Below are 24,454 nucleotides of genomic sequence, written 5' to 3'. Positions count from 1 at the left end.
AGAGAGCAGGCGAGAGGGCCAGTGGGTGGCCCAGCAGTCAGCATGCTCACACCCAGGTGACCCTCCCCCTCCATTACCTTGGACAATCCCTGTGCTCATTATGGAGCCCATCCGGGAGTGGGTGTGATTGACAATCCCCGTGTTGGCTGCGCAGCAGAGGGAGGAAGGAAGGGAGACGGCGTCACCGCCCCCAGCCAGCTCAGGCCCATGTTCTGCCTGAGGTAGGCACTCCCACTCACACTGTCACCAGGGTGCAGGGAGGGGGAGTGCAGCAGTGGCAGAGCGAGGCAGAAAGGAATGAGGACCTCAGCCAGGAGCCCCAGGAAGAGGAAAAGGTGATACAGAAGGCCGAAACACATGGGCCATCCTGGGCAGCAAGCCCTCCCCCCATTCCCCAGACCCAGGGACACTCACCTAAAGGAATCAGATTGTTGTGGCCCACACTGGAGCCGCCAGAGATAACACTGCTCAGGTCGTAGGCAGTTGGCATCCCTGTGTCCAGAGAGGGAGATGTCAGGGGTGGGGACAGTGTCCTGTTCGGGGTTCCAGGGGCCAGAACTGCCAGCTTTACCCAGGGAGTGCTAGTAGGTGTGACCAGGAAGTGGCTCCCCCACACATACCCCCAAACAGGGACCTGCTCACCAGTCACGGTCATCCCACTGCTGAGGTTGTAGGTGCTGCCTGTGTTCCACATGTTCTCTGAGGGGGATGTGTAGTGGGAGCCAGGTGGGGGTGAGGGTGTCGTGCCTGTGTATCTGCAGCAGAGACGGACGCATGGGCAGGGCCAAGGGGCTGCAGGCCAGGAGAAGCCCCCTCCCCCTGATGCAGGCCGAGGGCCCATCTTACCTGAAGAAGGGGTTTTTCAGATCCAGGAGGTTACTGGATTTGGAGCCCGTCTGGTCTACTTGGGCCACAATACTGATGTCATAGCTCTGTCTGTAGAGAGGGCAGGGGTTGAGGGCCATGAGCTGGCTGGGTGGATGAACCCCTTCCTCCCCCAGCCCAGGGAGGCAGCTTGCACCTTTTGTTGGCAATAAGCAGACATGTCCCTGAGAGCGTGTCCCCAGCCTTGGCAAACAGTGGTGACTGGAACAGGCACCGGACCTGGTACCAGTGGGTCAGGGGCTCCGTCGGGGCCGTGGACAACCACACAGTCATTCTGCCAAGAAGGGACAGGCATGAACTTGACTGGGCTGGAGCCACCACCCTGTGCACCAGGAGCTCTCCCCAGGTGTCTGCCCTCTGATAGGTCTTCTGGGGCCCTGGAGCTAAGACAGGCTGACCACCCAGGTAGTCCCAATCACGTGCCCACACACATACACAACAAGGAGACCACAGTCACGGGGTGCTCGTTCACCCTGACATACATGCCAAAGACGGACCAGGTCCTGTGAAGGATAGTCACTCAAAACAGGTGGACACTCCCCTTTTCACAACAGTCTCTGGCTCAGGGCAATCTCTCACTGTCTTTTGGGAGGGACAGGGGAACCTGGAGGGTTGTCCTACCCTCCCAGCCCCCAGTCAGCATCCAAACCAGCCAGGCCTGGGGTTCACAACTGCAGAGAGGTCCCAGGGGGTGGGGACAGCATGCTCTGCTCCGTTGAACTCACATGGAGCCAATGAATGCGACGTCAAACCAGAAAGCCAGACCGTGAACCAGCCCGGAATGCAGCATGTGAAATTTGAATGGGATTTCTATCCTGGAAAGCAAAGGGCAGTGATTACTGGGGAAGCTGAACGGAGGCTGGTAGGAGAGAAGAGGGGTGGCCAGGTGCAGAGTCCCAGACCTTGGCCCACTTGCCTGCCCTGGGGCAGTAGAATGCCTGCAAGAGCCAGCAGTGGCCCAGGACGAGGGGCGTGAGGGCTGGTACCTGTGCAAATCCCCTTCTTTGGCTTCTAAGAAGTTCACCGTGTACTTGACAGACTTGGCCATCAGGATCCGGATGTCAAATGTGTCCTGGGAAAGACCACAAGGGTGACCTGGCTTCGAGCTCAGGGGCCAGCAAGGCAAGGGAGAGTCCTGCTCTTCTCTCTGAGTCTGGCCATGGCCTCCAGGCCATTCAGGTCAAACCAGTTAGCCCTTGTCAGACATGCTGGAGGAGGATGAACTTTTACTACACCATGGAGGACAATTAGATGACAGCACTCAAAATGACAAGTGTTCATATGCATTAAAGACTTCCACTCCCAGGAGTTCAACCTACAGATAGATGTGCACATGTACAAATTCACACATCTAATTACAGACTGTCTATAGTAGTGACACACTGGAAAACATCTAATTAAACTGGTGGCCCATCCATAAAAGGCTGTATGTGAAAAACAACAAAGAGGCTCTTTATGAACATACGGGGAAAGATCTCTGAGATAAGCAAGTCAGAGAACTGTGTGCTGATGTCCAATCACAGCTACGATGCAGATTTTCTATCAGACTTACATTCTTGCCAAGAATTATATGAACCGAATAAAATAAAAGGAAAAAACCCAGTTGCTTGAAAGCACTGGAGAGCAATAGCAGCAGCCAAGGCTTTGGGGGCCAAGATCCTAGAAAGATGGGAGGTGTTTTTTCCTGTGCCTTTCCCTCTCGATATGGGACCTTTCGGCGGCTTCCCTGGGTCGGGAAAGCAAAATGGGGGCTCAGGGTTACCAAGGCAGTTGGGACACAAGGAGCCAAGATGCTAAAGCAGTGGTTCTCAACCTTGGCTGCACATTAGAATCACCTGGGAATCTTTTTAAAATCCTGATTTCTAGGCCTCATCATCCGGAAATTCTGTTTCTTTGTTATGGGGTGAGGCCACAACATTAGTAACAAAGAAACAGAATTTCCGGAGGATGAGGCCCAGAAACCAGGATTTTAAAAAGATTCCCAGGTGATTCTAATGTGCAGCCAAGGTTGAGAACCACTGTGCTAAAGGAAATGTGGAAATACAAGGTGCATGTGCTGCATGTGATTTCACTTTGTGGCATTTGCCAATTCCTGAGCTGTGTGTAGGGTGGGGGTTAGAGGACAAGAGACCAAGCAGAAGGCACTAAAAAGCTAAGGAAAGGTTCAGCACCATATTAGTGCTGGGAGGTTAGAACCAGGGCCCACATAAACCACTGCAGGCTACACCCTAAAGCAGCAGCAGTTCTCAAAGTGTGGTTCGTTCCAAAGCACCCAAGGTCAAAACTATTTTCACAATAAGACTCAGATGTTTTCTGCCCAAATTCATTTAACTCACCTGTGATATCACAACAGAGGAATCCAAATTTAAAATGCCAGTATCCTCACTGAAAAGTTTTGGACAACAGTTTTTGTTCTTAAAAATGCTATTTATGTTAATAGACAACGGTTTCACGACTGTTGTTTTTTTATTTATTTTATTTTTTTTTTTTAAATATATTTTACTGCTTTTTTACAGAGAGGAAGGGAGAGAGATAGAGAGTTAGAAACATCGATCAGCTGCCTCCTGCACACCCCCTACTGGGGATGTGCCTGCAACCAAGGTCATGCCCTTGACCGGAATCGAACCTGGGACCCTTCAGTCTCCAGGCCAACGCTCTATCCAGTGAGCCAAACTGGCTAGGGCTGTTATTTTAAATGAGTTAATAAATATTTTTAAATTTCTTGGGCTTAGGTTTTGTTTTTCTGTGTTTTTTTTTTAAATGTTTATTTATTGATTTCAGAGAGGAATGGAGAGGGAGAGAAAGATAGAAACATTGATGAGAATCACTGATTGGCCACCTCCTGCATGCCTCCCACCAGAGATCAAGACCACAACCTGAGCATGTGCCCTGATCAGGAATCAAACGAGACCCCCTAGTTTAGCAGTCGCCAACCTTTCGGACCTCACGGACCACCACTGGTTGGCGACCGCTGTCCTAGTTCATAGGTAGACACTCAACCACTGAACCACACTGGCCGGGCTTAGTTTTTAATATCAATAGACACAGACAGTATATCAATAGATATAACAAACATTAACAAAAGTTCTTTGGAGTTCTCCATTTTTAAGAATGTAAAGGGAACCTAAGGTTAAAATGTTTGAGAATTAATGCCCAGGAAATATACCAACAGAGTCTGAAAAGTAGCCACGAAGTATCTCACTCAAATGCATGACAGGACCAAGTGATCTTGTCTGAAAAAACAAATCCTTGAAAGAAAATCATCATCCAGAGCATCTACAATTTTGCATTTTGGCATTTGATAACCAGGCACCAAGAGATAGGACCAAAGGATGAGAACCAAACACCAAGAGAATAAACAACAAAAACACACCACTTATCCAAATACTAAAAGTGATCAAAGACTTATAATTAATACGTTCAAGAAGGAAGGTGAAAATATGGAGAATTTCAAAGAGAAATGAAATTCTCTCTTCCTTTCCGAAATCAATAAAAAAAAAAGATAAAAAATAAAAAGAATTTAAAAATCAGATTAGACATAACAAAGAATTGGAACTGGAAGATAAATCAGTAGAAAATATGAAAATGAAGCAACTGAGGAATAAAATATGGAAATATAGAAAAGAATATAAGAACCACTTGAGACATGGTGAAAGGTGTAATGTACATGCAACCAGAACCCCAGGAGAAATAAAATGGTGTGGAGGAAGTATTTAAAGAGATACTGCTCAAGAGTCTCTCAAAACTAGTGAAAGACATCAAGAAGGAAAAACAATTATAATGTATTAAAAGAAGGCAAGAAAAGAGTTAAAAAGAAATTACAGGAGAAATAGAAAAATAGTAAAATGAAAGACTTATATGCATAAAAAGCAGCAATTACATTTGATGCAAATGGGCTATTCACTTAAGACAGAAAACATTAACCTTGTTAAAAAACAAAAACCCAAATACATGCTACTTACATGAGACCAACCTCAAGTGATAAGGAAACAAAAAGGTTGAAAGTAGGATGGAGAAATATATATTGTACAAAGATTAACCAATATAAAACCAAAGTAGCTAAACTGCCATCAGAAATAAAAAGGCATATGGCAAGAAATACCACTTGAAGTAGAGACACTTTTTATAATGATAAAAGGACCTATCCAACGGGAAGATATAATAATCCTAAACCTGTACGCACAAAATAATGTAGTATCCAAAAATGTAAGGCAGAAAGTATCAGAACTAAACACCAACATGATTAACAAATGGGATCTGAAAGTAACATACCTCTGTATTCAACAAGTACACGTAGAACATAAGCCAAAAGAAACTTCATAACGAGCATAAAGCAACTCTCAATTTCAAAGGACTAAAATCATACAGTGCATGTTCTCTGACCACAGAGAAAGACAGAATGGTATGTTGAATATGCTATATATAATTTGAGAAAAAAGGTATATATACACATTTGTATATGTACATTTAGGTATAAAACTTCTCAAAAGATATACATGATATATTGTTTGCCTATTGGAAGGAGAACTGTGTCTGGGGACAGGAGCAGGAAGGGTTTTCACTTTTATACTTTCTTGATTTGTGTACCCTGGGTCTATATAATCAGTTCAATAATTAAAATCAATCAAATAAAATCAGTTCACCAAGGATCAATTCATCTAATAACAGTTCATGTGTACTGCATGCTTACTGTGTGCTAAGTGCTCTATATGCATTGCCACTTTATTCCCAACACATCTGTAAGAGAACTCTGTTCAGGGGCAGAAGGGAGAGCTCAGAGAGAAAGTGGTGTCCCTAGGGCTGCAGCTTGCACAAGGACTGACAGGACCCACCCCCTCCAGCCCCCCAGAGAAGTGCCATGCCCAGTGCTAACTGTGATAGCACCTTGGGTGCCCCACTCACCACTACAGGCTGCCGGAAATACTCATCCACAGCGGCACCTCGGAGGGCTGACAGGTCCACTCCATGGAAAGATGGCTGGTACCTGCAGAAAGCCCCAACCCCCACAGTAAGGTCACCAGCAGCAGAGAGGCAGGTGGGTAGCCTGTCTTCTCTCCCAGCTGGCCCTCGTCCAGCCCAAGTCTTTCAGGTCCTACTGAGAATAAGGAAAAAAAGAGGCAGGGCCATCCCTGAGAAGGCAGGACACGCAGGGCACTCACCAGAAGTTGGCCTTAGTGAACTGCTCCATGTAGAGCTGTTCATCCGTGAAGGGCGCGAGGTGGACATCACCAATGGTAGGGAACATGTTTCCTGGGAGGCACGGAGGGTGCTGGCGTCATGGTGGGACATTCTGCAGGGCCTGGCAGAGCCTCCAAAGGGCCCCAGGACCTCCAACCCTGGGCCTTCCCAGCCTCTCATTCATTCATCCATTCATTCATGCATTGGTATAATACAGAGGTACTGGGCACCTACTGTGCCAGAGGCCAATGAGCACCTGACATGCACTATCCCTGCAAACCTAGAAAGCCAGCCAGGGAGAAAGGAGAGCCTGTCCTTATGTCCCATTACTAGGGCTGGGAGACAGGAAGGAACCCACCAGAGCCTCAGGGTAAGCAAGTGACGCCTGGGGCCCTGCTCCATAAGCCATGCAGTGTTGCTTAGGTGCTGTCATCATGGAAATGCAGCCAGGGAAGCAAAGAAAAGTTCTCTGGACAAAGGCTAAACCCCAGGCTATGGCGTAGGGACCTCAGCTGAGGCCAGAGGCTGGGTGGAGGGTCAGCTGAATCCCCACAGCTGAGACTGTCCAGGCTCCTGGCAGACATGGTGGGCCTTTTAGCCACCCTGGTCTGGAACATGACTTGAAATAGGAGGGGCCACAGGGTCCTCCATCTGTGTGACTCAAGGAACAAATGAGTCAGGGCCAGTGGCTGCCTCAGTGAGTCTAGGGCCGAGTCACCTGGCCTCCAGGTGTGGGCTTCCCTCCCTTTTCCTATTGGGGGTGAGGGGGAGTCAAGGCACTAGCAGGATTCAGGCTGGGGTCGGGGAGGGGAGATGGTCTACTTTGGCTAAGAGACCACTCGCTGGGCTGCCTGCCTAGGAGTCTGCTAGTCACTTGGAGCATCATGCCCCAGTCCTAAAGACACCTAAATGTGTACAGCTGTGAAGAGAGTTCTTTTCAATCCCCCAAAGAGCTTCCTGAGATCAAATGAAGACACACTCATGTAGGCAGGGCAGTGGGGGCATCACTGGCTCCAGGCCTCACTCTGGGAAGGCTGTGTGAGCAGTGGGGCAGAATGTTCAGCTGCCCACCAGAGCCTGACTCCTGTCTGTCCTTACGTCCCATAAGGAGGAGTCCACTCTGCTGGGCCGGCCCCCCCAGCAGGCTTGGCTACCTAAAGGCAGAATGGGAGGAAAGTGGGTCCAGACAACCCCCTAGCGAAGCCTGGCTTTCCACTCACAGCTGGGAAACAGGACACCGTTGTGAGAAATGGTAGTCACCTCCCACCTCCAGAAGTGAAGCCCAAGGCAGGTCCCTGCAACCTGGATCCAGGAAGGTCAGAGGACCAAATAGGTGCTTCCCCACAGACCAACCCCCCTGCCCACCCTGGGGCCACCAGTCTGCTGGCTTCCCACACCTGTCCTGGCCAGGTCCTCCTGTGCCACATGCACATACGCATACACACAATCCCTGCTTGTACAGAAATACTCAAAGTCACACAACCTGAACCAGGAAATGGACACATCATCAGATGTTTAGGGCCAAGCACAGATCCCCCCTCCAGAGCTGGGCACAAATGCACAGGGATACAGATGCGTAGGTGTAAACAGTGACCCAATGACCTAGGAGCATGGACGAGAGGCACAGTGCCACAAGCAAGAGGCCACTGATGGGCATGCTAGACAGCTAGCTGCCCCTGCAACACACTGACCCTTGCCCCATCTCCCTGGCTGAAGGCAAGGTTACCAGGTGAGGAATGAAGACGATAGGTCAACTCCTCTGTGCTGACCACAGAACACCTTCCATATCTGTCACATTCCCAGCAGACACTATCCCCAAGACACCAGGGCATGAGACGGCAGGCACCCTGGAGGCTCTCAGGGGACCTGAGAGGAGCCCTTCAGTACCCTGTCCAGGCGGGCTGGGCAAGTGGCTGTGTGGCCTTGTCTGGGCAAGATGGGCATAGGGAACAGGGAAGGGGGGGAAGGAGGAAGGGAAGCATGAAAGCCCAGATGCCCTTAGCCCCGCAGGCCATCGAACAGGCCAGCAGAGAGATGAACCACAACTGTGCCCACTGAGTAGCAGCCAGGGGCGCCCCAAAGGGGCCCCGGTGGGTGCACCCCTGGTGCCAGGCCCCGTGCCAGCAGGGACACTCACCACCAGGCCTCAGGTACTTCTTGGCGTGGAGGTAGCTCTCGAGCATGCGCTCATTGAAGAGCATGTAGCCCATGGGCTCCGAGACAATGATATCCACCTGCTCAGGGAGCGAGACCTCTTCTACCTTCCCGGGGATGACCACGATGCGGTCGGTGAGGTTGTTACTCTTCACCAAGACCTGTGGGTGGGTGGGCCAGAGGGGTCACGGGGGTCCCTGCACCCACTCATCCACCACGCATCCTCAGGGGAGGGAAGGCTTCTGTCCCCATGTGGCCACCCAATTCCCTCTGCCTCCTTCATCGGCACCCTAACCAGAGCCATGATTAGTCAGAGCTTCAGTCCTTCCTCAGGGCCTTACCGGATCCCTCATGTCACCATCAATCCTGAGAGGGCAACTGCTAATGGGAGTTACGATGGGAACGATAGGCTTTGCTACAGCCACCAAAGCTAAACTTGGATATACTCTCCACCCCAGCACTTCCAGTGCTAGAAATTTGTCCTATGAACATAATTGCACACAGAAGAGGTGACACATGTATGAGGAGGCATTCAGTATAGCATATGTTTGTGCTGCAATGATGGAAAAACAACCTAAGTGATGATGATAACCTGTGTCTAACACAGTGGTCCGTCTGGGGAAAGGGATGCTCTGTGGCCATTAGAAAGAGTAAGGAAGCTCTTCATATGATGACACAGTAGCAAATAAACTGTTAAGGGAATAGAGCAGGTGCTACCAGCTGTGTAAGACCTCAGCAGGCGAAGAAGGGTACACATTGCTGATGGAGCCACCCAATAGCTCTGCAGAACTTGCATATGTGTCCCTCTCCCCCTGATGAGGAGGCTGGGAGCAAGGAATGGGGAAGGGAGCAATGTCAATGTTTACCCTTTTGTGGCTTTTAGGTTTTGAACCTTGTGAATGAAGGTTTCAGTGCAAAAAAAGGAACAAAGAAAATGACAGCTTAAACTAATGAAATGAAACCCTGTTGTTACCCACATTTCACAGATGTGGGAAGTGGGGTTCAGAGAGGCAGGAACTGGCCAGGTCTGAGATCTCACCTGGCCTGACTGCACAGTCCCCTGAAGCACAAGGCCACCAAGCCTCTGAAGACCCCAAATCACCCCTGAACCCAGTAGGTGACTACCAGTTAAGGAGGGGACACCACCTCAGCTCAGGTTTTGGGGATAAAAGACCAAAGAGAAGTGATGTCCCCACAATCCCCTAAAGCCAGGGGGTCAGGTCTCCTGGGGGCTCCCAGCAGGGCCAGCTTCCCAGGTTAGAGCGGGCATATAGCTGAAGGACGAGGACTGCAGGGGTTCCAGTGGGCCACTGACCTCGGCGTGCTGGGCCATAGTGCTGGCCTCCACCGCGTAGATCTTCCTGGCTCCAGCTTGGGCGGCAAAAAATGACAGGATTCCAGAGCCACAGCCAACATCAAGAACAATCTGAGGAAGGATGGAGCAGTGAGAACGAGACCCTGTGATCACATTGCCAGGCTCTGGCTCCCTGCAGACTCATGCAGCTGAGAGTCCTGCAGCCTGCCTCCCCTTGGCATGGGCCAGCTGCCCATAGGTTGGTTTCTGAGCCACCTAGAGCACATGGGAGCCCCCAGGTCTGGATCTGAAAATGGTAGAACAGGATTTCTGAAGACAGCTAGGGTGTTAAAACCATCACGTGCTCTCAGACCTGATTCAAGAAGAACTGGTTGGGTTGTGAACTATCTGTGTAGCATGGTGGATACCTGGCTGTCACAAGTGAGCCTGCAGTTTCTCGGAATGAGTGCTCAGTAGATAAAGGACACCTCTGAGCCCTGCAGCATGACCACTGAGGTCCACACAGAGGGCAGGAGCTAAGCAGCCCCTAGTCCCAGGCCCTATAGGACATTCCTGAGTACTGGGAGAAGTCCCCAGAGAAAGTTTACTTGGCCCCAACCCCATGGGCCCTATGGCCTCTGAATCAGCTAGGCTGAGTACTGTGGTCCTCCCCAGAAAATGGTGCAACAACTGAGAAAGGTGTCCTTCTGGGAATTCTACAGCCCTCGCAGTGGGGGAAGGAGTCCAAGAGGTGTTGGTGGCAGTGTGTTCTGGTTGTATACCAACCCTAGCCAGGAGAATCAGCCAGTGGCTGGGCTGGGGCAGGTGAGCTGCCCGAGCCCTGAGGCCAGCTGGGCACCCTCTCAAGGGCTGCTGGTTCCCAATCCTTGATCTTTTGGAAGAGTACAGGCTAGCGTGTGGTAGATCATCCCTCATTCCAGATTTGTCTGATTACTTCCATGTCAGCAGAATCAGGATAAAAGTTCCTGATGATGACATGTATGTGATTTCTAAAGCAGAGCTGTTCTGGGTACAGCGGCAGGCACAGAGTGAGCGCCCAGAGGGGTGCTGTGATAGTCGGGGTGCCTCTCAGAGCTCTGGATGAACCAGGAAATGGATTGGCATCCTAGGAGAGCTGGAATGGACTTTGCTGAAGGAGAGTGCACTTCCTGGGCCTTAAGCACTGCTCCAGCAGCCAGGAGGAAGCTGGGGACCCCAGGAGGACTGTGACAGGCATGCTGCTGTGTCCAGGACATATTCCTGGGATAAAGGGTCAGGCCCTGGGGCTGAGGGGGCTTTAGTGTCCTGAGGGGATTCTTTGCAATGCTGGGGGTGGGGTGATGGTGGCATGACCAAGACAATGGAAGAGGCAGATCTACATGGATCATGTTGAGAGCCCACAAAGATAAGTCGAGAAAAACACAAGCTCTCATTTGGGTCAAAATGGAGGAGAAGGGAATAAACTTTCACTTCTGAACATAGATACTCTGTACTGTTCTTTCTTTTTTTAATCATGAGCATAGAGCACATCCTCAACGTCATTTCATTCAATGTTGTTTATTCTAACGTTGATAAGGTGGCATAGAAACCTAAATCTTGCTGGTAACAATTAGCCTAGGGTACACTGGTTTCCTTGTATGTCATTTCATTTAAAATCACAGAACCTATTGACGACAAAATGTGAGGACTCACTGTATACTAGATCTTAAAAGAAACTAGGGCCCTAGCTGGGGTTGCTCAGCGTCGCCCTGCGGACCGAAGCATTACAGGTTCCATTCCTGGTCAATCCACTGAGTCAGGTATGTGTTGCAGGTCTGATCTCCAGCCCTGGTCAGGGTGCTTGAGGGAGGCAACCAATCGATGTATCTCTCTCACCTCGATCTCTCTCTTCCTTTCTTTCTCTCTCTTTCTCTTCCCTCTCTCTCTCCCTCCCTCTCCCCCCTCTCTTTCTCTCCTCTCTCTCCCCCCCACTCCCGTCTTCCCTACCTCCCTCCCTCCCTTCCACTCTCTCTAAAGAAAAAAAAATCAATGGAAAAATCCTTGAGGTGAGGATTAACGAAAAAATAAAAATTAGAAGATATTGCATCATTTATTTTTTTTTATTTCTTTTTAACATATATTTTTATTGATTTCAGAGAGGAAGGGAGGAGAGAGATAGAAACATCAATGATGAGAGAGAACCATCAATCAGCTGCCTCCTGCATGCCCCCCACTGGGGATCACAACCCCGGCATGTGCCCTTGGCCGGAATGGAACCCAGGACCCTTCAGTCCGCAGGTCGATGCTCTATCCACCATGCCAAATTGGCTAGGGTATACTGCATAATTTAAAAAAAAAAAATTTGGAACTAGATAGTCACATTACATCCACATGACTTGATAATATGTCCCAAGACATACCATTATGTGGGGGAAAAGAATTTTACAGGAAAAGTATGAAGTAAAACATAATCCTATCTGTGTGTGTGTGTGTGTAAAAGATTAAGTAACTCTAAAATATATATGCTGGGGCAATGATTGTTTTAGAAGGAAATGACAGAAGTCTTTCATGTCTATATTATACATGCTGGGTTCTTTGAGTTTTTACAAAAAGTAGATTTTGCTTTTGTAATCCGAAAAAATTTAAGATAAAATCCGCAAGCAAAAAAAAAAAAGAGAGAGAGGAGGTAATTGCCACAGTGAGACAGGCACTGAGCCCGAGAGAAGCGGTGTGAGAAAGAAGAAGTCCGAGCAGGTCCTGCTTACCTTGTCCTTGAAGTCCGTGTGGTTCTGCAGTATCGCACGCTGGTAGGTGCCTGTCCGCACATAGTCCTGCATCATGTTCTGCTGCTGGGACAGGTAGCCATAAAACTGGAACAGAGACACGCCAATGGCACAGGGCACGCGACGGCACAAATGGCCAAGTCCCTGGCTGGTCCAAGACAGAAGAAGGGCCACCTTGGGCACAAACCTCCAGCAGGAGGCTGTACCCTCTCTGCTGGCCCCAACCCCTCTTGCAGCTGCTGGCTACTTCAGGAGAAGGGAGCGAGAGCCAGAGGCAGCCCCGAGCACAGACATCTCCACGTCACGTGGCCAAAGGACACAGCTGGATGCCATCTGGACCTGGAATCCACCAGCAGAACTCAAGATTTACCACAGGCAAAGTTCTGGAATTGGGGCCAACTGACCCATCTTAGGGAACTCAAAGAAGCAGAGTAGATCAAACAGAACCCTAGGACTCAGAGCGCCAGGCGGGTGAGGTGCTGTGGGGTCTCTCGGTAAGACAACAGGCGATCGGGAGGCAGCGTGGCACCTGGGCAGGGGCACAGGCTTTGGCATCAGGCAGGCCTGGCTTCCCATCTTGGCTCTGTTGCATAATAGCTGTGTGACTTGGAGCAAGTCATTTAACCTCTCTGAGCCTCAGTTTTCTCATCTGCAAAATGGGGACAATAATAGTACTTACCTCCTAGAGCTGTTGGGAGGGCACAAGCACTTCCATACATGTGAAAGCGCTTGGACCAGTGCCTGGCATGCCTTACATGGTTGGTACATTCTATCTGTGCTTTCATTATTCAAAACATCTGTGGACCTAAACTTCATCTGCTCTTGAGTCCTTCCAACAACAACCCTCTTAGACAAGCCCTGGCATCTCCGTTTCACAGATGAGGAAACTGAGGCCCAGCAAGTGGAGGAAACCTGCCCAAGGTTACACAGCTAGTAAGGGGCAGAGCCAGGACGTGAACCCAAGTGGGCCTGCCCTGTGCTGCGCAGCCTCCCGGGGGCCATCAGGTGACGGTGGTCTGCCCGGGGACCACATGTACCCACCTGGAAATACTGCACGGCAGAGGACTCTTCCGTCCGCTCGCTGAACACCGACCGTTCCAGGGTATGGCCCCGGCAGGATTTCAGGATGTTGTAGAAGGAACAGAAATCTGGAAGGGGGAAGCTAGGTTACGCATGGCAGTGTTGGGGATGTGAAGGTTCGTATGAGCCACTGACCCTCCGTCTAGCTGCACACCCTGACTTTCCTGCACTGAGCATGTGTAACTTGGTGATTTCTTTAAAAGGCAATGATGAAACTTAAGGAAAAGAAGGGTAGCCAAGTCTGCCACTTGGTGGCTGACAAAGGCAACTGTCTCGTACTCTGGGGTGAGTGTGCTCCACATGACTGGTAGCAGTGGGTCCAGCACTGGCTCATCAAAGGACAGTGTGGCTGGAGCCTTTGCAGGGCACAAGCCTGCCACGCTGGGCGACAGATTTCTGGGATTCACCCAGCAAGTCCACCCAGCAGTGCAGTGGACACAGGAACACCACCTCAATATCCCACAATAGGGGACTGATGGACCTTAGTGGACATAGCAGCATGTCAGAGAACCAATCACCATGGGTCTACATGACTGGATGTTATACAGCCTTCAAAATTAACTACGTTTATTAACATAGAATGATGACCACTAACTTGTAACAAGTAAAAAAAGGTAGAACAAAATCAGAGATAGAAAGTAGAAGGAAAAATGCCAGCAACTGGGGGGTGGGGATGTGGAGAGTGTGTAGTGCACAAGGATGATTAGCCGGAGGCTGGTCTGGACCATGAGAAGTCCGCTTCCTGGGGCAGAGCCAAGGGAGGGGCTCCTGAGAGCTAGTGGTGGCCGTGGGCAGGTGGCCTCTCCAACTTGGGCTCTCCTGCACAGCCTCTGCCGCCCACCAGACCCACTGATTTCTGCTCTGCAGTGACCAAGCCCTATTGCTAGACCTTCAAGCAGTCTCCCACCCTAGGCATCCTACCACCTCCACTGCTGCCCACCCCCCACCTCAAGCCCTCCTCAGTAACCTCATGTGTCTGCTTGTGTCCTCTCAGACAGGTCTGCTTAGAACAGTGGTTCTCAACCTTCCTAATGCCGCGACCCTTTAATACAGTTCCTTATGTTGTGGTGACCCCAACCATAAAATTATTTTCATTGCTACTTCATAACTGTAATTTTGCTACTATTATGAATCGTAATGTAAATATCTGATATGCAGGATGTATTTAGGTGACCCCTGTGAAAGGGTCGTTGGACCCCCAAAGGGGTCGCGACCCACAGGTTGAGAACCGCTGGCTTAGAACCTTCCAATGACCTCTCTGAACTCAGAACAGAGCCTCTGCTTGCCTCAGGACTTCGTCTCACCCTCCTCCTTTGCTGTTGGGAGTGCCAGGCCCCAGACCCCACCCGACAGGCTCCTCCTAGAGGCCTGGGGTGCAGCCCAGCCAGGTGGTTAGAATAGGCCTCTTAGAAGAGAGGACATATGAGCCAAGCCCAGAAGGACCTAAAGGAGCCTGTGAGGAAGAGTCTGGTGCAGAGCATTCTAGAAACCAAGATGTGCTGACTGAGGACAGATCGCTACATAGAAATATAATTTTGAACAACAGTGGAGCCTTTGCTGGGACAGATGGATGGGCCATAATTTAATCTCCAGGCCCCCACCAGCCATGGCGAAGACCTGCGCCGAAGACCTCCTGGCTCTGGGTGTTCTGTGTGCCACCGGGACAGAAGGGTCACGTACCATTGGGTGTAGCGAACTGGATGAGGACGCTGTTGCAGCCCAGGGTGATGATGAAAGACTGCTTGCCCACGCGGCTGCACTCCGTCTCACGGGACACCGAGCACTTGAACACACATATATCTTCATCTATGAGGAGAAGCGGCTGTGAGCCAGCAGGCCCCAGGGCCAGTGAGCAAGGCTCCCTGTCAATTACCTTAGAGTCTTGTCCTCACCACCCTTTGGCTTCCCTTGTTTCCAATTCTTCCAGGGTGTGACAAATCCCTCCCTGAAAGTGCTGCCATGTGCTCAGCCCATGCTGAGGACAAGGTGATGGCGGATCAGGCAGTGGGGACGCAGGGACACAGCCTGTCCAGAGAGGACTGCTGTTCACAGGGCAACCAAGGGCTGAGATGGGGGATGCCAGGAGCTGTAGGAGCAGATATTTCAAGTAAATTCCTTCATAGAGCACATTCATCCAGTGGACGCTTAGGTAGAAAGATAGAGACAAAAGGGCAACTTTGGCAGGGTCAGAGGGTCCCAAGACCCTGGTGGGTGCTATGCCCAGCTGAGGGAGTCAGCATTCATTTGTGCCACACAACGGGGGTGAGGGATGTTGGCCTTCAGAGTTGAGTGGGGCTGGGATGGAGATAAAGTATTCTTTCTTTTTTAAAAAAAAAATATATTTTATTGATTTTTTACAGAGAGGAAGGGAGAGGGATACAAAGCCAGAAACATCAATGAGAGAGAAACATCGATCAGCTGCCTCCCGCACGCCCCCTACTGGGGATGTGCCCGCAACCCAGGTACATGCCCTTGACCAGAATCGAACCTGGGACCCTTCAGTCCCCAGGCCAACGCTCTATCCGCTGAGCCAAACCAGTTAGGGCGAGATAAAGTATTCTTGGTAGCACCTCTGCTTCCTTCAGCTGAACTCTCTCCTCCTTATGCAGCATAGTGATTATGAGCGTGGCCACTGGAGCTAGACAGCCTGGGTTCATGTCCCACCTATGATGCTTAGGTCACTTAGCCTCTCTAAGCCTTGGTTTGCTCATTTGTCAAATGGGACTAATGGTGGGACAGGCGGAGGATCCAGTGCACAACAGGAAGCACTGCACCCACATGCCCAACATTATTACCATTACTAGTCATTCATTCAACAGGCCCATACAACAAGTGTGTCCACTTCAGCTCACAGGTGAAACTTAGCATCACAGGAACAACACAAATCCATATAACACTGTGGTCCTGATATAATACAGCAGGACGGGCAAGGCATCTGTCATGCATTCTTAGCAAAAATTTTACCCTCGCCCCATTACAAGGGGACAATAAGCAGTGCCAGATCACAAGGCAGTCTGCAAAAAAGCCTGCTTGCTCTCAAAATGACCAATGTCAGGAAATACCAAAATTGTTGGGAACCATTCCAGGAGGGAGACTAAAGAGATGTGATCATCAGATGCCAAGTATGACCCTTGACTGGAACTAAGGAAAAAATTTTCAGGAGCTATAAAGGACAACTGGGGAAACATAAGTGTGAACTATAGATGTGATTATTTTAAAAAATATATATATTTTTTAATATATTTTATTGATTTTTTACAGAGAGGAAGGGAGAGGAATAGAGAGTTAGAAACATCGATGAGAGAGAAACATTGATCAGCTGCCTCCTGCACACCCCCCACTGGGGATGTGCCCCCACCAAGGTACATGCCCTTGACCGGAATCAAACCCGGGACCCTTGAGTCTGCAGGCCGATGCTCTATCCACTGAGCCAAACCGGTGCTGGCTTAAAATATATTTTATTGATATTTTACAGAGAGGAAAGGAGAAGGGTAGAGAGCTAGAAACATCAACAAGAGAGAAACATCGATCAGCTGCCTCCTGCACACCTCCTACTGGGGATGTGCCCGCAACCAAGGTAGGTGGCCTTGACCGGAATCGAACCTGGGACCCTCCAGTCCACAGGCCGATGCTCTATCCACTGAGCCAAACTGGCTAGGGCCCATGTTTGTCTTTTAAGAATAAGGCATTCTACAGAACCACATTGCTATCATCACATCTATATCCTTTAAAATAATCACATCTAGCCCTGACCAAGGGCACATGCCCAGATTGCAGGCTCAATCCCCAATAGGGGGCCTGCAGGAGGCAGCCGATCAATAATTCTCTCTCATCATTGATATTTCTATCTCTCTCTCTCCCTCTCCCTTCCTTTCCAAAATCAATAAAACTATATATTTAAAAAAGAGAGAGACAAACATGGGAGAACTTCAAGTGGATTCTTATGCTGTCTACAACTTGCTTTGGAGTTGCTCATCAAATCAACAACAAAATATCTGTACAGAGAAGCACAAGTAAAATGTGGCAAAATGTTCCCCAACACCCAGAATCACCAGAACAGTCTTGAAAAAGAATAAAGTTGGAAGACTCACATGTCCTGATTTCAAAACTTACTATAAAGGTACAGTAATCAAAACAGAATAGCCCTGGCAAAAGGACAGACATATAAATCAATGGAATAGAATTAGAGCCCAGAAATGAACCCTTTTGTTCACAGTCAATTGACATTCAGTGGGGAGAAAATAGTCTCGTCAATGAATGGTGCTGGGATAACTGGATCTCCACATGCAAAAGAATGAAGTTGAAGCCCTACCTCATACCATCCATAAAACCTAACTCAAGTGGATTAATGACCTAAATATAAGAGTGAAAACTATAAAACTTCTAAAAGAAAACACTAGAGTAAATCTTCATAATTTGGCAAAGAATTTGGTAAAAGATTTTGAGAGGTAGCACCAAAAACAAGAGCATCAAAAGAAAAACTACATAAATTGGACTTTGTCAAAATGGAAAGCTTTTTGTTGTTAATCCTCACTCGAGGATATTTTTCCCATTGATTTTTTGGGGGAGTGGAGGGAGGGAAAAAGCAGAGGAGAGAGAGAGAGAGAGAGAGAGAGAGAGAGAAACAGAGAGAGATGCTCTAACCAGTGAGTACATCGGTCAGGGCTATAAAGAACTCTTAACAACAAAAAGATAACCCAATTAAAAAATGTGCAAAGGGCCAGGCCAGAGTGGCTCAGTTGGTTGCGTTTGATCCTGTACACCAAAAATTGCCAGTTCGATTCCCGGTCAGAGCACATGCCTGGATTGCCAGTTTAGTATATATGGAAGGCAACTAATTGATTTTTCTCTCTCACATCGATATTTCTGTCTCCTTCTCTCTAAGCATGGCCTCAGTTGAGGATTTAAAAAAAGAAAAGAAAAATGAAGTGTACAAAGGACTTGAAGAGACAGGTTTCTCCAAAGAAGATATACAGATGGCCAACAAGCCAATGAAACAACATTTGTCATCAGGAAATGTCAATCAAAACCACTATGAGCACTGACTGGTGTGGCCCAATTGGTTGAAGCATCCTCCTGTACAACAAAAGGTTTCGGGTTCGATTCCTGGTCAGGGCACATACCCAGGTGGTGGGTGGATCCCTGGTCAATGTACATATGGGAGGCAGCCAATTTCTTTCTCTCTCTCTCTCTCTCTCTCTCTCTCTCTCTCTCTCCCCCCCCGCCCTTTCCCTTTTTCTCTCTAAAATTAATAAAAAACAGTTCTAGCCAGTTTGGCTCAGTGAATAGAGCGTCGGCCTGTGGACCAAAGGGTCCCGGGTTTGATCCCAGTCAAGGGCATGTACCTTGGTTGCAAGCTCCCCAGGCCCTGGCCCTAGTCAGAGGCAACCAATCAATGTTTCCATCACATCAATGTTTCTCTCTGTCTTTCCCTCTCTCTTCCACTCTCCCTAAAATCCAATGGAAAAATATCCTCGGGTGAGGCTTAACAAAAATAAAAATAATAAATAATATTTTAAAAATATATATTTATTGACTTCAGAGAGGAAAGGAGAGGGAGAGAGAGAGATAGAAACATCAATGATGAGAGAATCATTGATCAACTGCCTCCTGCATGGCCCCTACTGGGGGATCAAACAACCTGGGCATGTGCCCTTAGCCACAATCGAACCTGAGACCCTTCAGTCTGCAGGCCTATGCTCTATCCACTGAACCAAACCAGCCAGGGCAACAAAAAAATTTTTAAGAACACCATGAGACCCATTTCACACTCACTAGGATGGCTGTAATGTGAAAAAAAAAAGGAGTGGGGGTGAAAATAAGTATTGGCAAGAATTTGGAGAAATTGGAACCCTAACACCCTGCTTGGTAGCAACAGAAAATGGTGGAAAACAGTTCAGTGATTCCTCAAAAAGTTAAAAATAGAGTTACCATTTGACTCAGCAACCCCACTCCTAGTTATAGACCCAAAAGAACTGAAAGAGGGTATTCAATTACTTGTATGCAAATCCTCAAAGCAGTACTACTCTAAGTAGCCAAAAAGAAGAAACAACTCAAATGTTCATCAACTTCGGAATGGATAAACAAAATGTGGTCCATCCATACAACAAAGTATCATTCAGTCATAAAAAGGAGTGAAGCTTGGACACATCTATAAGATGGATGAACCTCAGAAACATTATGCCAGACACAAAAGGTCACATATGTATATGATTCCATTTATATGAAACATCCAGAATTGACAAATCCACAGAGACAAAAAGCAAATCGGTGGTTGCCAAGGGCTGGGGAGGAGGGAGGATGGGGGAATGAGTACTTAAGATTTTCTTTGGGTTGATGAAAATATTTTGGTACTAGATAGAGGTGATGGTTACAAGATAGTGGGAATGGACTAAATGCCACTAGACTATACACTTTAAAATGGTTTAAGTTATGTGAATTTTATCTCAACAGAAAAAGAATGTTCCCAGGGGAATAGGTATAAAGGGCCTACGAGTGTTCACTGGGCCCCCTGCTCTCCTCTTGTGTAGTCTGAGCACTGGGCCAGGGCCAGGGCCAGGGCTAGGAGGAGGGCTCCCCAAGCCATAGGGCAGGTTCTGCCCAACTGCCTCACACATCAGGAGCCAGGTCCCACCCTCCTGGTGGGGGTAGGGCATGGCCAGCCTCCTAACCAGGGGCTGGAGGGAATAGCATATTGGCAGGGCCCTGCTGCAGGCTTACAGCCATGCCCCACCCACAGGGAACTCACGACAAGGTACTCCTAAGTCCAGCTATAAGCAGGTACAAGAAGGAACCCCAAACCTTGGCATGGTGCCCTTGCCCACGCCCCTCCCGGGGCAGTAGATAAGCCAATCCGTTGGCTGTGCCAGAGCAACCCAGTGAGGGCCTCTGTTTGCAAAGCAGCCTGGCAACCTGACCAGTTGCCCTAGGCGTCCCCTGCAACCCAGAGCAGAGCAGGCAACCACAAGGACCTGTGGCTGAGTAAAGCTTGGCTACACCGAGAGGCTGGGCTTGGGCCAGGGAAGCTGGGGCTGCGGGCAACCTGACCTCAGTGGCACCCAAAGCTTGGGAAGCCAGCCTTTTATGAGAGTCACAGCTATGCCACCACACAGGCTAGTCCCTGGTACATAGGAGGTGCTCAGTAAATATCTGACAAAAAAAAAAAAGCATAAGCTGGCCCGCGTTCCTACGTGATTTCAAAAGTTTCAGCAGTCTAAGCTCTCGGACTGGCAGTCAAGGCCTGTACCCCGCATTCATCAGCCTCTCCATTCCCCAGCTCTGGGTCTTTGTACATGCTGTTCCCCCCTCCCCTCTCTCCTATCCCTTCTCCACCTACTTTCTCACTTTGCTCACCAGCCATTGAGCAGTAGAGAAACCATCCCTATCCCAGAGGAGGTGGGGTTAGCCAGGTGGCAGTCCCAGGTGAGGGGTGCTGAGGTCAGGGGAACAGGGCCATGGTGGGTACCTAGAGGTGGCCCTTGACCCAGCCTGGGAAAGAGATTAAGAACAAATTCTCGCCAAACCGGTTTGGCTCAGTGGATAGAGCGTCCGCCTGCGGACTGAAAGGTCCCAGGTTCGATTCTGGTCAAGGGCATGTATCTTGGTTGCGGGCACATCCCCAGTAGGAGGTGTGCAGGAGGCAGCTGGTTGATGTTTCTCTCTCATCGATGTTTCTGGCTCTGTATCCTTCTCCCTTCCTCTCTGTAAAATATCAATAAAATATATTAAAAAAAAAAAAGAACAAATTCTCCAATAAGAGGAAAAAGCACATGGAAGAGAGAGAAAGAAGGGGGGTGTGACACTGTGATTTTTAAAAAATGTTTTTATTGATTTTTAGAGAGGGAGAGAGATAGAAACATCAATGATGAGAATCATTGATTGGCTGCCTCCTGCAGGCCCCGTACTGGGGATCAAGCCCTGAAACCAGCCCAGGAACTGATCTGTTGGTTCCTGGGTCAATGTTCAATGGCTGGGCCTCAGTCCGGCCTTCGTCCTCTCATAGTCCGGGACCCCTTGGGGGGTGTCCACCTGCTGGATGTCCCCGGGGGAGTGGGCCTAAGCCATTAGTCAGACATCCTTAGCACTGTCTTGGAGGCGGGAAAAGCTCCCGCCACTGCCGCTGCGCTGGCCAGCCATGAGCTGGCTTCTGGCTGAGCGGCGCTCCCCCTGTGGAAGCGCACTAACCACCAGGGGGTTGAGGGACCAGTCATTCCACCATTAGGGTCAATTTGCATATTACCCTTTTATTATATAGGACTAGAAGCCTGGTGCACGAATTCATGCACCAGTGGGGTCCCTCAGCCTGGCCTGCGGGATTGGGCCAAAACCAGTTCTCCAACATCCCCCAAGGGGTCCCTGATTGCAAGATGGCACAGGCCAGGCTGAGGAACCCCACCAGTGCACAATTGGGGCCAGGGACTGACACAGGAGGTCAGCCAGCCGGGGAGGGACTGTGGGAGGGCTACAAGGCATGTCCAGCCCGTCTCGCTCAGTCCCGATCAGCTGGACCACAGCAGCAGACCAACCTACCGGTCAGAGTGTCTGACCGCTGGTGGTCAGTGCACGTCATAGCGACTGGTCAACCAGTAGACTGTCTGCCCCCTGGTCAGTGCATGTCATAGCGAGCAGTTGAGCAACCTTAGCATATCATTAGCATATTACACTTTGATTGAATGGACAACCAGACACTTAGCATATTAGGCTTATGTTATATAGGACTAGTGCCCCAGTGCACAGATTCATGAACATTGAAAGGAAATTAATTAGAAGGTGGCCGGTGGGACGAGACTGGGCAAGATGGGCAGACACACCCTGGAGTCAACCTCCCGCAGTCCCTCCTCCGCCGGCTACATCTATGGCAGCGCTGCAGTTCGAAGGGCATCTGCGGTGTGAGCGGGGTTCCTCCAGCAGGTGGGACCCCCTCGGCCTGGCCTGAGGGGATTGGGCCAAAACTAGCTCTCCAACATCCCCCGAGGGGTCCCAGATAGCGAGAGGGCGGTTCTTGGGTGATGCACCCCAGAATTGGCTCCTTCCTCTCTGGTTCCAGGGTTGGTCATCCAAGAACCCCTGCTGCCAAGTTACCGAAGCTCGGCAGCTCCTGCATTGAGTGTCTGCCCCCCTGGTGGTAATTGCACGTCATAGCTACTGGTCGGAGCATCTGCTCCTGGTGGTCATTGCACATCATAGCTACTGGTCATACAGTTGGACGGATGCTTAGCCTTTTACTAGATGTACCAGTTAATAATGTGGACATTTTTCAATAGATGAAGTTACACATATGTTGATATATATGTGATTTGATATGTATGCTATTTTGTTGTATTGTCAGCAAGCTTCAAAACTTCATATGTCAATTTTTTTTTTGAAAAGTTAGGTTGTTTATTTGAGATTTTTCTTGTTTCTTTTTCTTTTTTTAAAAATATATTTTATTGATTTTTCACAGAGAGGAAGGGAGAGGGATAGAGAGCTAGAAACATCAATGAGAGAGGAACATCGATCAGCTGCCTCCTGCACACCTCCTACTGGGGATGTGTCCACAACCAAGGTACATGCCCTTGGCCGGAATCGAACCTGGGACCTTTCAGTCCACAGGCTGATGCTCTATTCACTAAGCCAAACCGGTTAGGGCCATATGTCAAATTTTCTATCGGTGTTAACATCATAGATATTTTTATGCTTAAAAATGTCGAATTTCATGCCATAAAAAGGGCATTTGTGGGAAGTTTAAATTCATTACTTTATTTTGAAGAAAAGTGCTGCTGAAAATTATCGTATACTTCAGGAAGCTTATGGTGAACATGCTCCATCTCAAGATACTTGTGAACACTGGTTTAAACGCTTTAAAAGAGATGATTTCGATACGAAAGACAAAGAACGTCCAGGTCAACCGAAAAAGTTTGAAGACCAACAATTGCAAGTATTGGATGAAGATGCATGTCAAACTCAAAAACAACTTGCAGAAAGATTGCTCAGCAAACAATTTTTGTTCATTTACAAGCAATGGGAAAGATTTTAAAGGAAGGAAAATGGGTGCCACATCAACTGAACGAAAGACAAATGGAAAACCGAAAAGTCATCAGTAAAATGTTGCTTCAACGGCACGAAAGAAAGTCCTTTTTGCATGGAATAGTGACTGGCGATGAGAAGTGGATTTATTTTGAGAATCCCAAATGCACAAAATCATGGGTTGATCCAGGTCAACCATCAACATCGAATGCAAGGCCAAATCGCTTTGGAAAGAAGACAAAGCTCTCCGTTTGGTGGGATCAAGAAGGTGTGGTGTATTATGAGCTTCTAAAACCAGGTGAAACTTAATACTGATCGCTGCCGACAACAAATAATCAATTTGAACGACACTTTGATCGTAAAACGACCAGAACTGGCCAGAAGACACGGCAAAGTAATTTTGCTTCATGATACCGCACCATCACACACTTCAAAACCAGTTAAAGATACGTTAAAAGATCTTGCCTGGGAAGTATTAACCTACCAGCCGTATTCACCAGACCTTGCTCCTTCAGATTACCACTTGTTCTGATCGATGACACACGCACTTTCTGAGCAGCACTTCAAAATGTATGAAGAAATGGAAAACTGGGTCTCTGAATGGTTTGCCTCAAAACAAGGAAAGTTCTATTGGGATGGTATCCACAAATTACCTGGAAGATGGGGGAAATCTGTAGCTAGCGATGGACATTACTTTGAATAAAGCACTTTTGATGTTTCTCTTGAAATTATCGTGTTTTCTTTGATTACAAAATCTGCTGTTATTAACCGGTACACCTAGTATCTATATATTAGAGGCCTGGTGCATGAATTCATGCATGGATGGGGTCCGGTGGGCCCACCCCAATCGGGGCCTATCGGGCTGGGCTGGCCAGGGGTAGGGGCCATTGGCGGTTGGTTGGCCAGCTGGCCCCACCCCCCGATAGGAGTGGGGGAGCCAATAGGGAGGGGCTGTGGGTGGTTGGCGGGCCAGTCCTGCCCATGATCAGGGTGAGGGAACAATCAGGGGAGGAGCTGGCCAGGCAAGGGGAGCAAGCCATTGGCCGGCCGCAGCACCGCCCCCTGGTCGAACTCCAGGTCAAGGGGACAATTTGCA

General features: G+C 48.9%; 1 protein-coding gene across 2 annotated transcripts in view; it reads right to left on the bottom strand.

Moving 5' to 3' along the window:
* CARM1 (coactivator associated arginine methyltransferase 1) overlaps positions 1 to 24,454 on the bottom strand; it is a 48,164-nt gene that overhangs the window by 1,567 nt on the left and 22,143 nt on the right. Inside the window, exons 2-15 of one of the 2 annotated variants that reach the window (XM_070416052.1) lie at positions 15,034 to 15,159; positions 13,315 to 13,421; positions 12,256 to 12,360; positions 9,533 to 9,643; positions 8,201 to 8,378; positions 6,045 to 6,135; positions 5,788 to 5,869; positions 1,872 to 1,957; positions 1,611 to 1,700; positions 1,022 to 1,159; positions 847 to 936; positions 643 to 755; positions 415 to 492; positions 78 to 146 (exon numbers count right to left, since the gene is read on the bottom strand). In XM_070416052.1, coding sequence (XP_070272153.1) covers positions 78 to 146; positions 415 to 492; positions 643 to 755; positions 847 to 936; positions 1,022 to 1,159; positions 1,611 to 1,700; positions 1,872 to 1,957; positions 5,788 to 5,869; positions 6,045 to 6,135; positions 8,201 to 8,378; positions 9,533 to 9,643; positions 12,256 to 12,360; positions 13,315 to 13,421; positions 15,034 to 15,159 — 1,464 coding nt within the window. The remainder of the gene's footprint in view (positions 1 to 77; positions 147 to 414; positions 493 to 642; positions 756 to 846; positions 937 to 1,021; positions 1,160 to 1,610; positions 1,701 to 1,871; positions 1,958 to 5,787; positions 5,870 to 6,044; positions 6,136 to 8,200; positions 8,379 to 9,532; positions 9,644 to 12,255; positions 12,361 to 13,314; positions 13,422 to 15,033; positions 15,160 to 24,454) is intronic. The other variant, XM_070416053.1, reaches the window with a different exon arrangement.

Source organism: Myotis yumanensis, unplaced genomic scaffold (genome assembly GCF_028538775.1).
Source record: "Myotis yumanensis isolate MYYU_CA2020_CCGP unplaced genomic scaffold, mMyoYum1.0.hap1 SCAF_5, whole genome shotgun sequence".
Taxonomy (NCBI): domain Eukaryota; kingdom Metazoa; phylum Chordata; class Mammalia; order Chiroptera; family Vespertilionidae; genus Myotis; species Myotis yumanensis.
The sequence above is the reverse complement of the archived record's forward strand: the minus strand, read 5'-3'. Positions and strand labels throughout refer to the sequence as shown.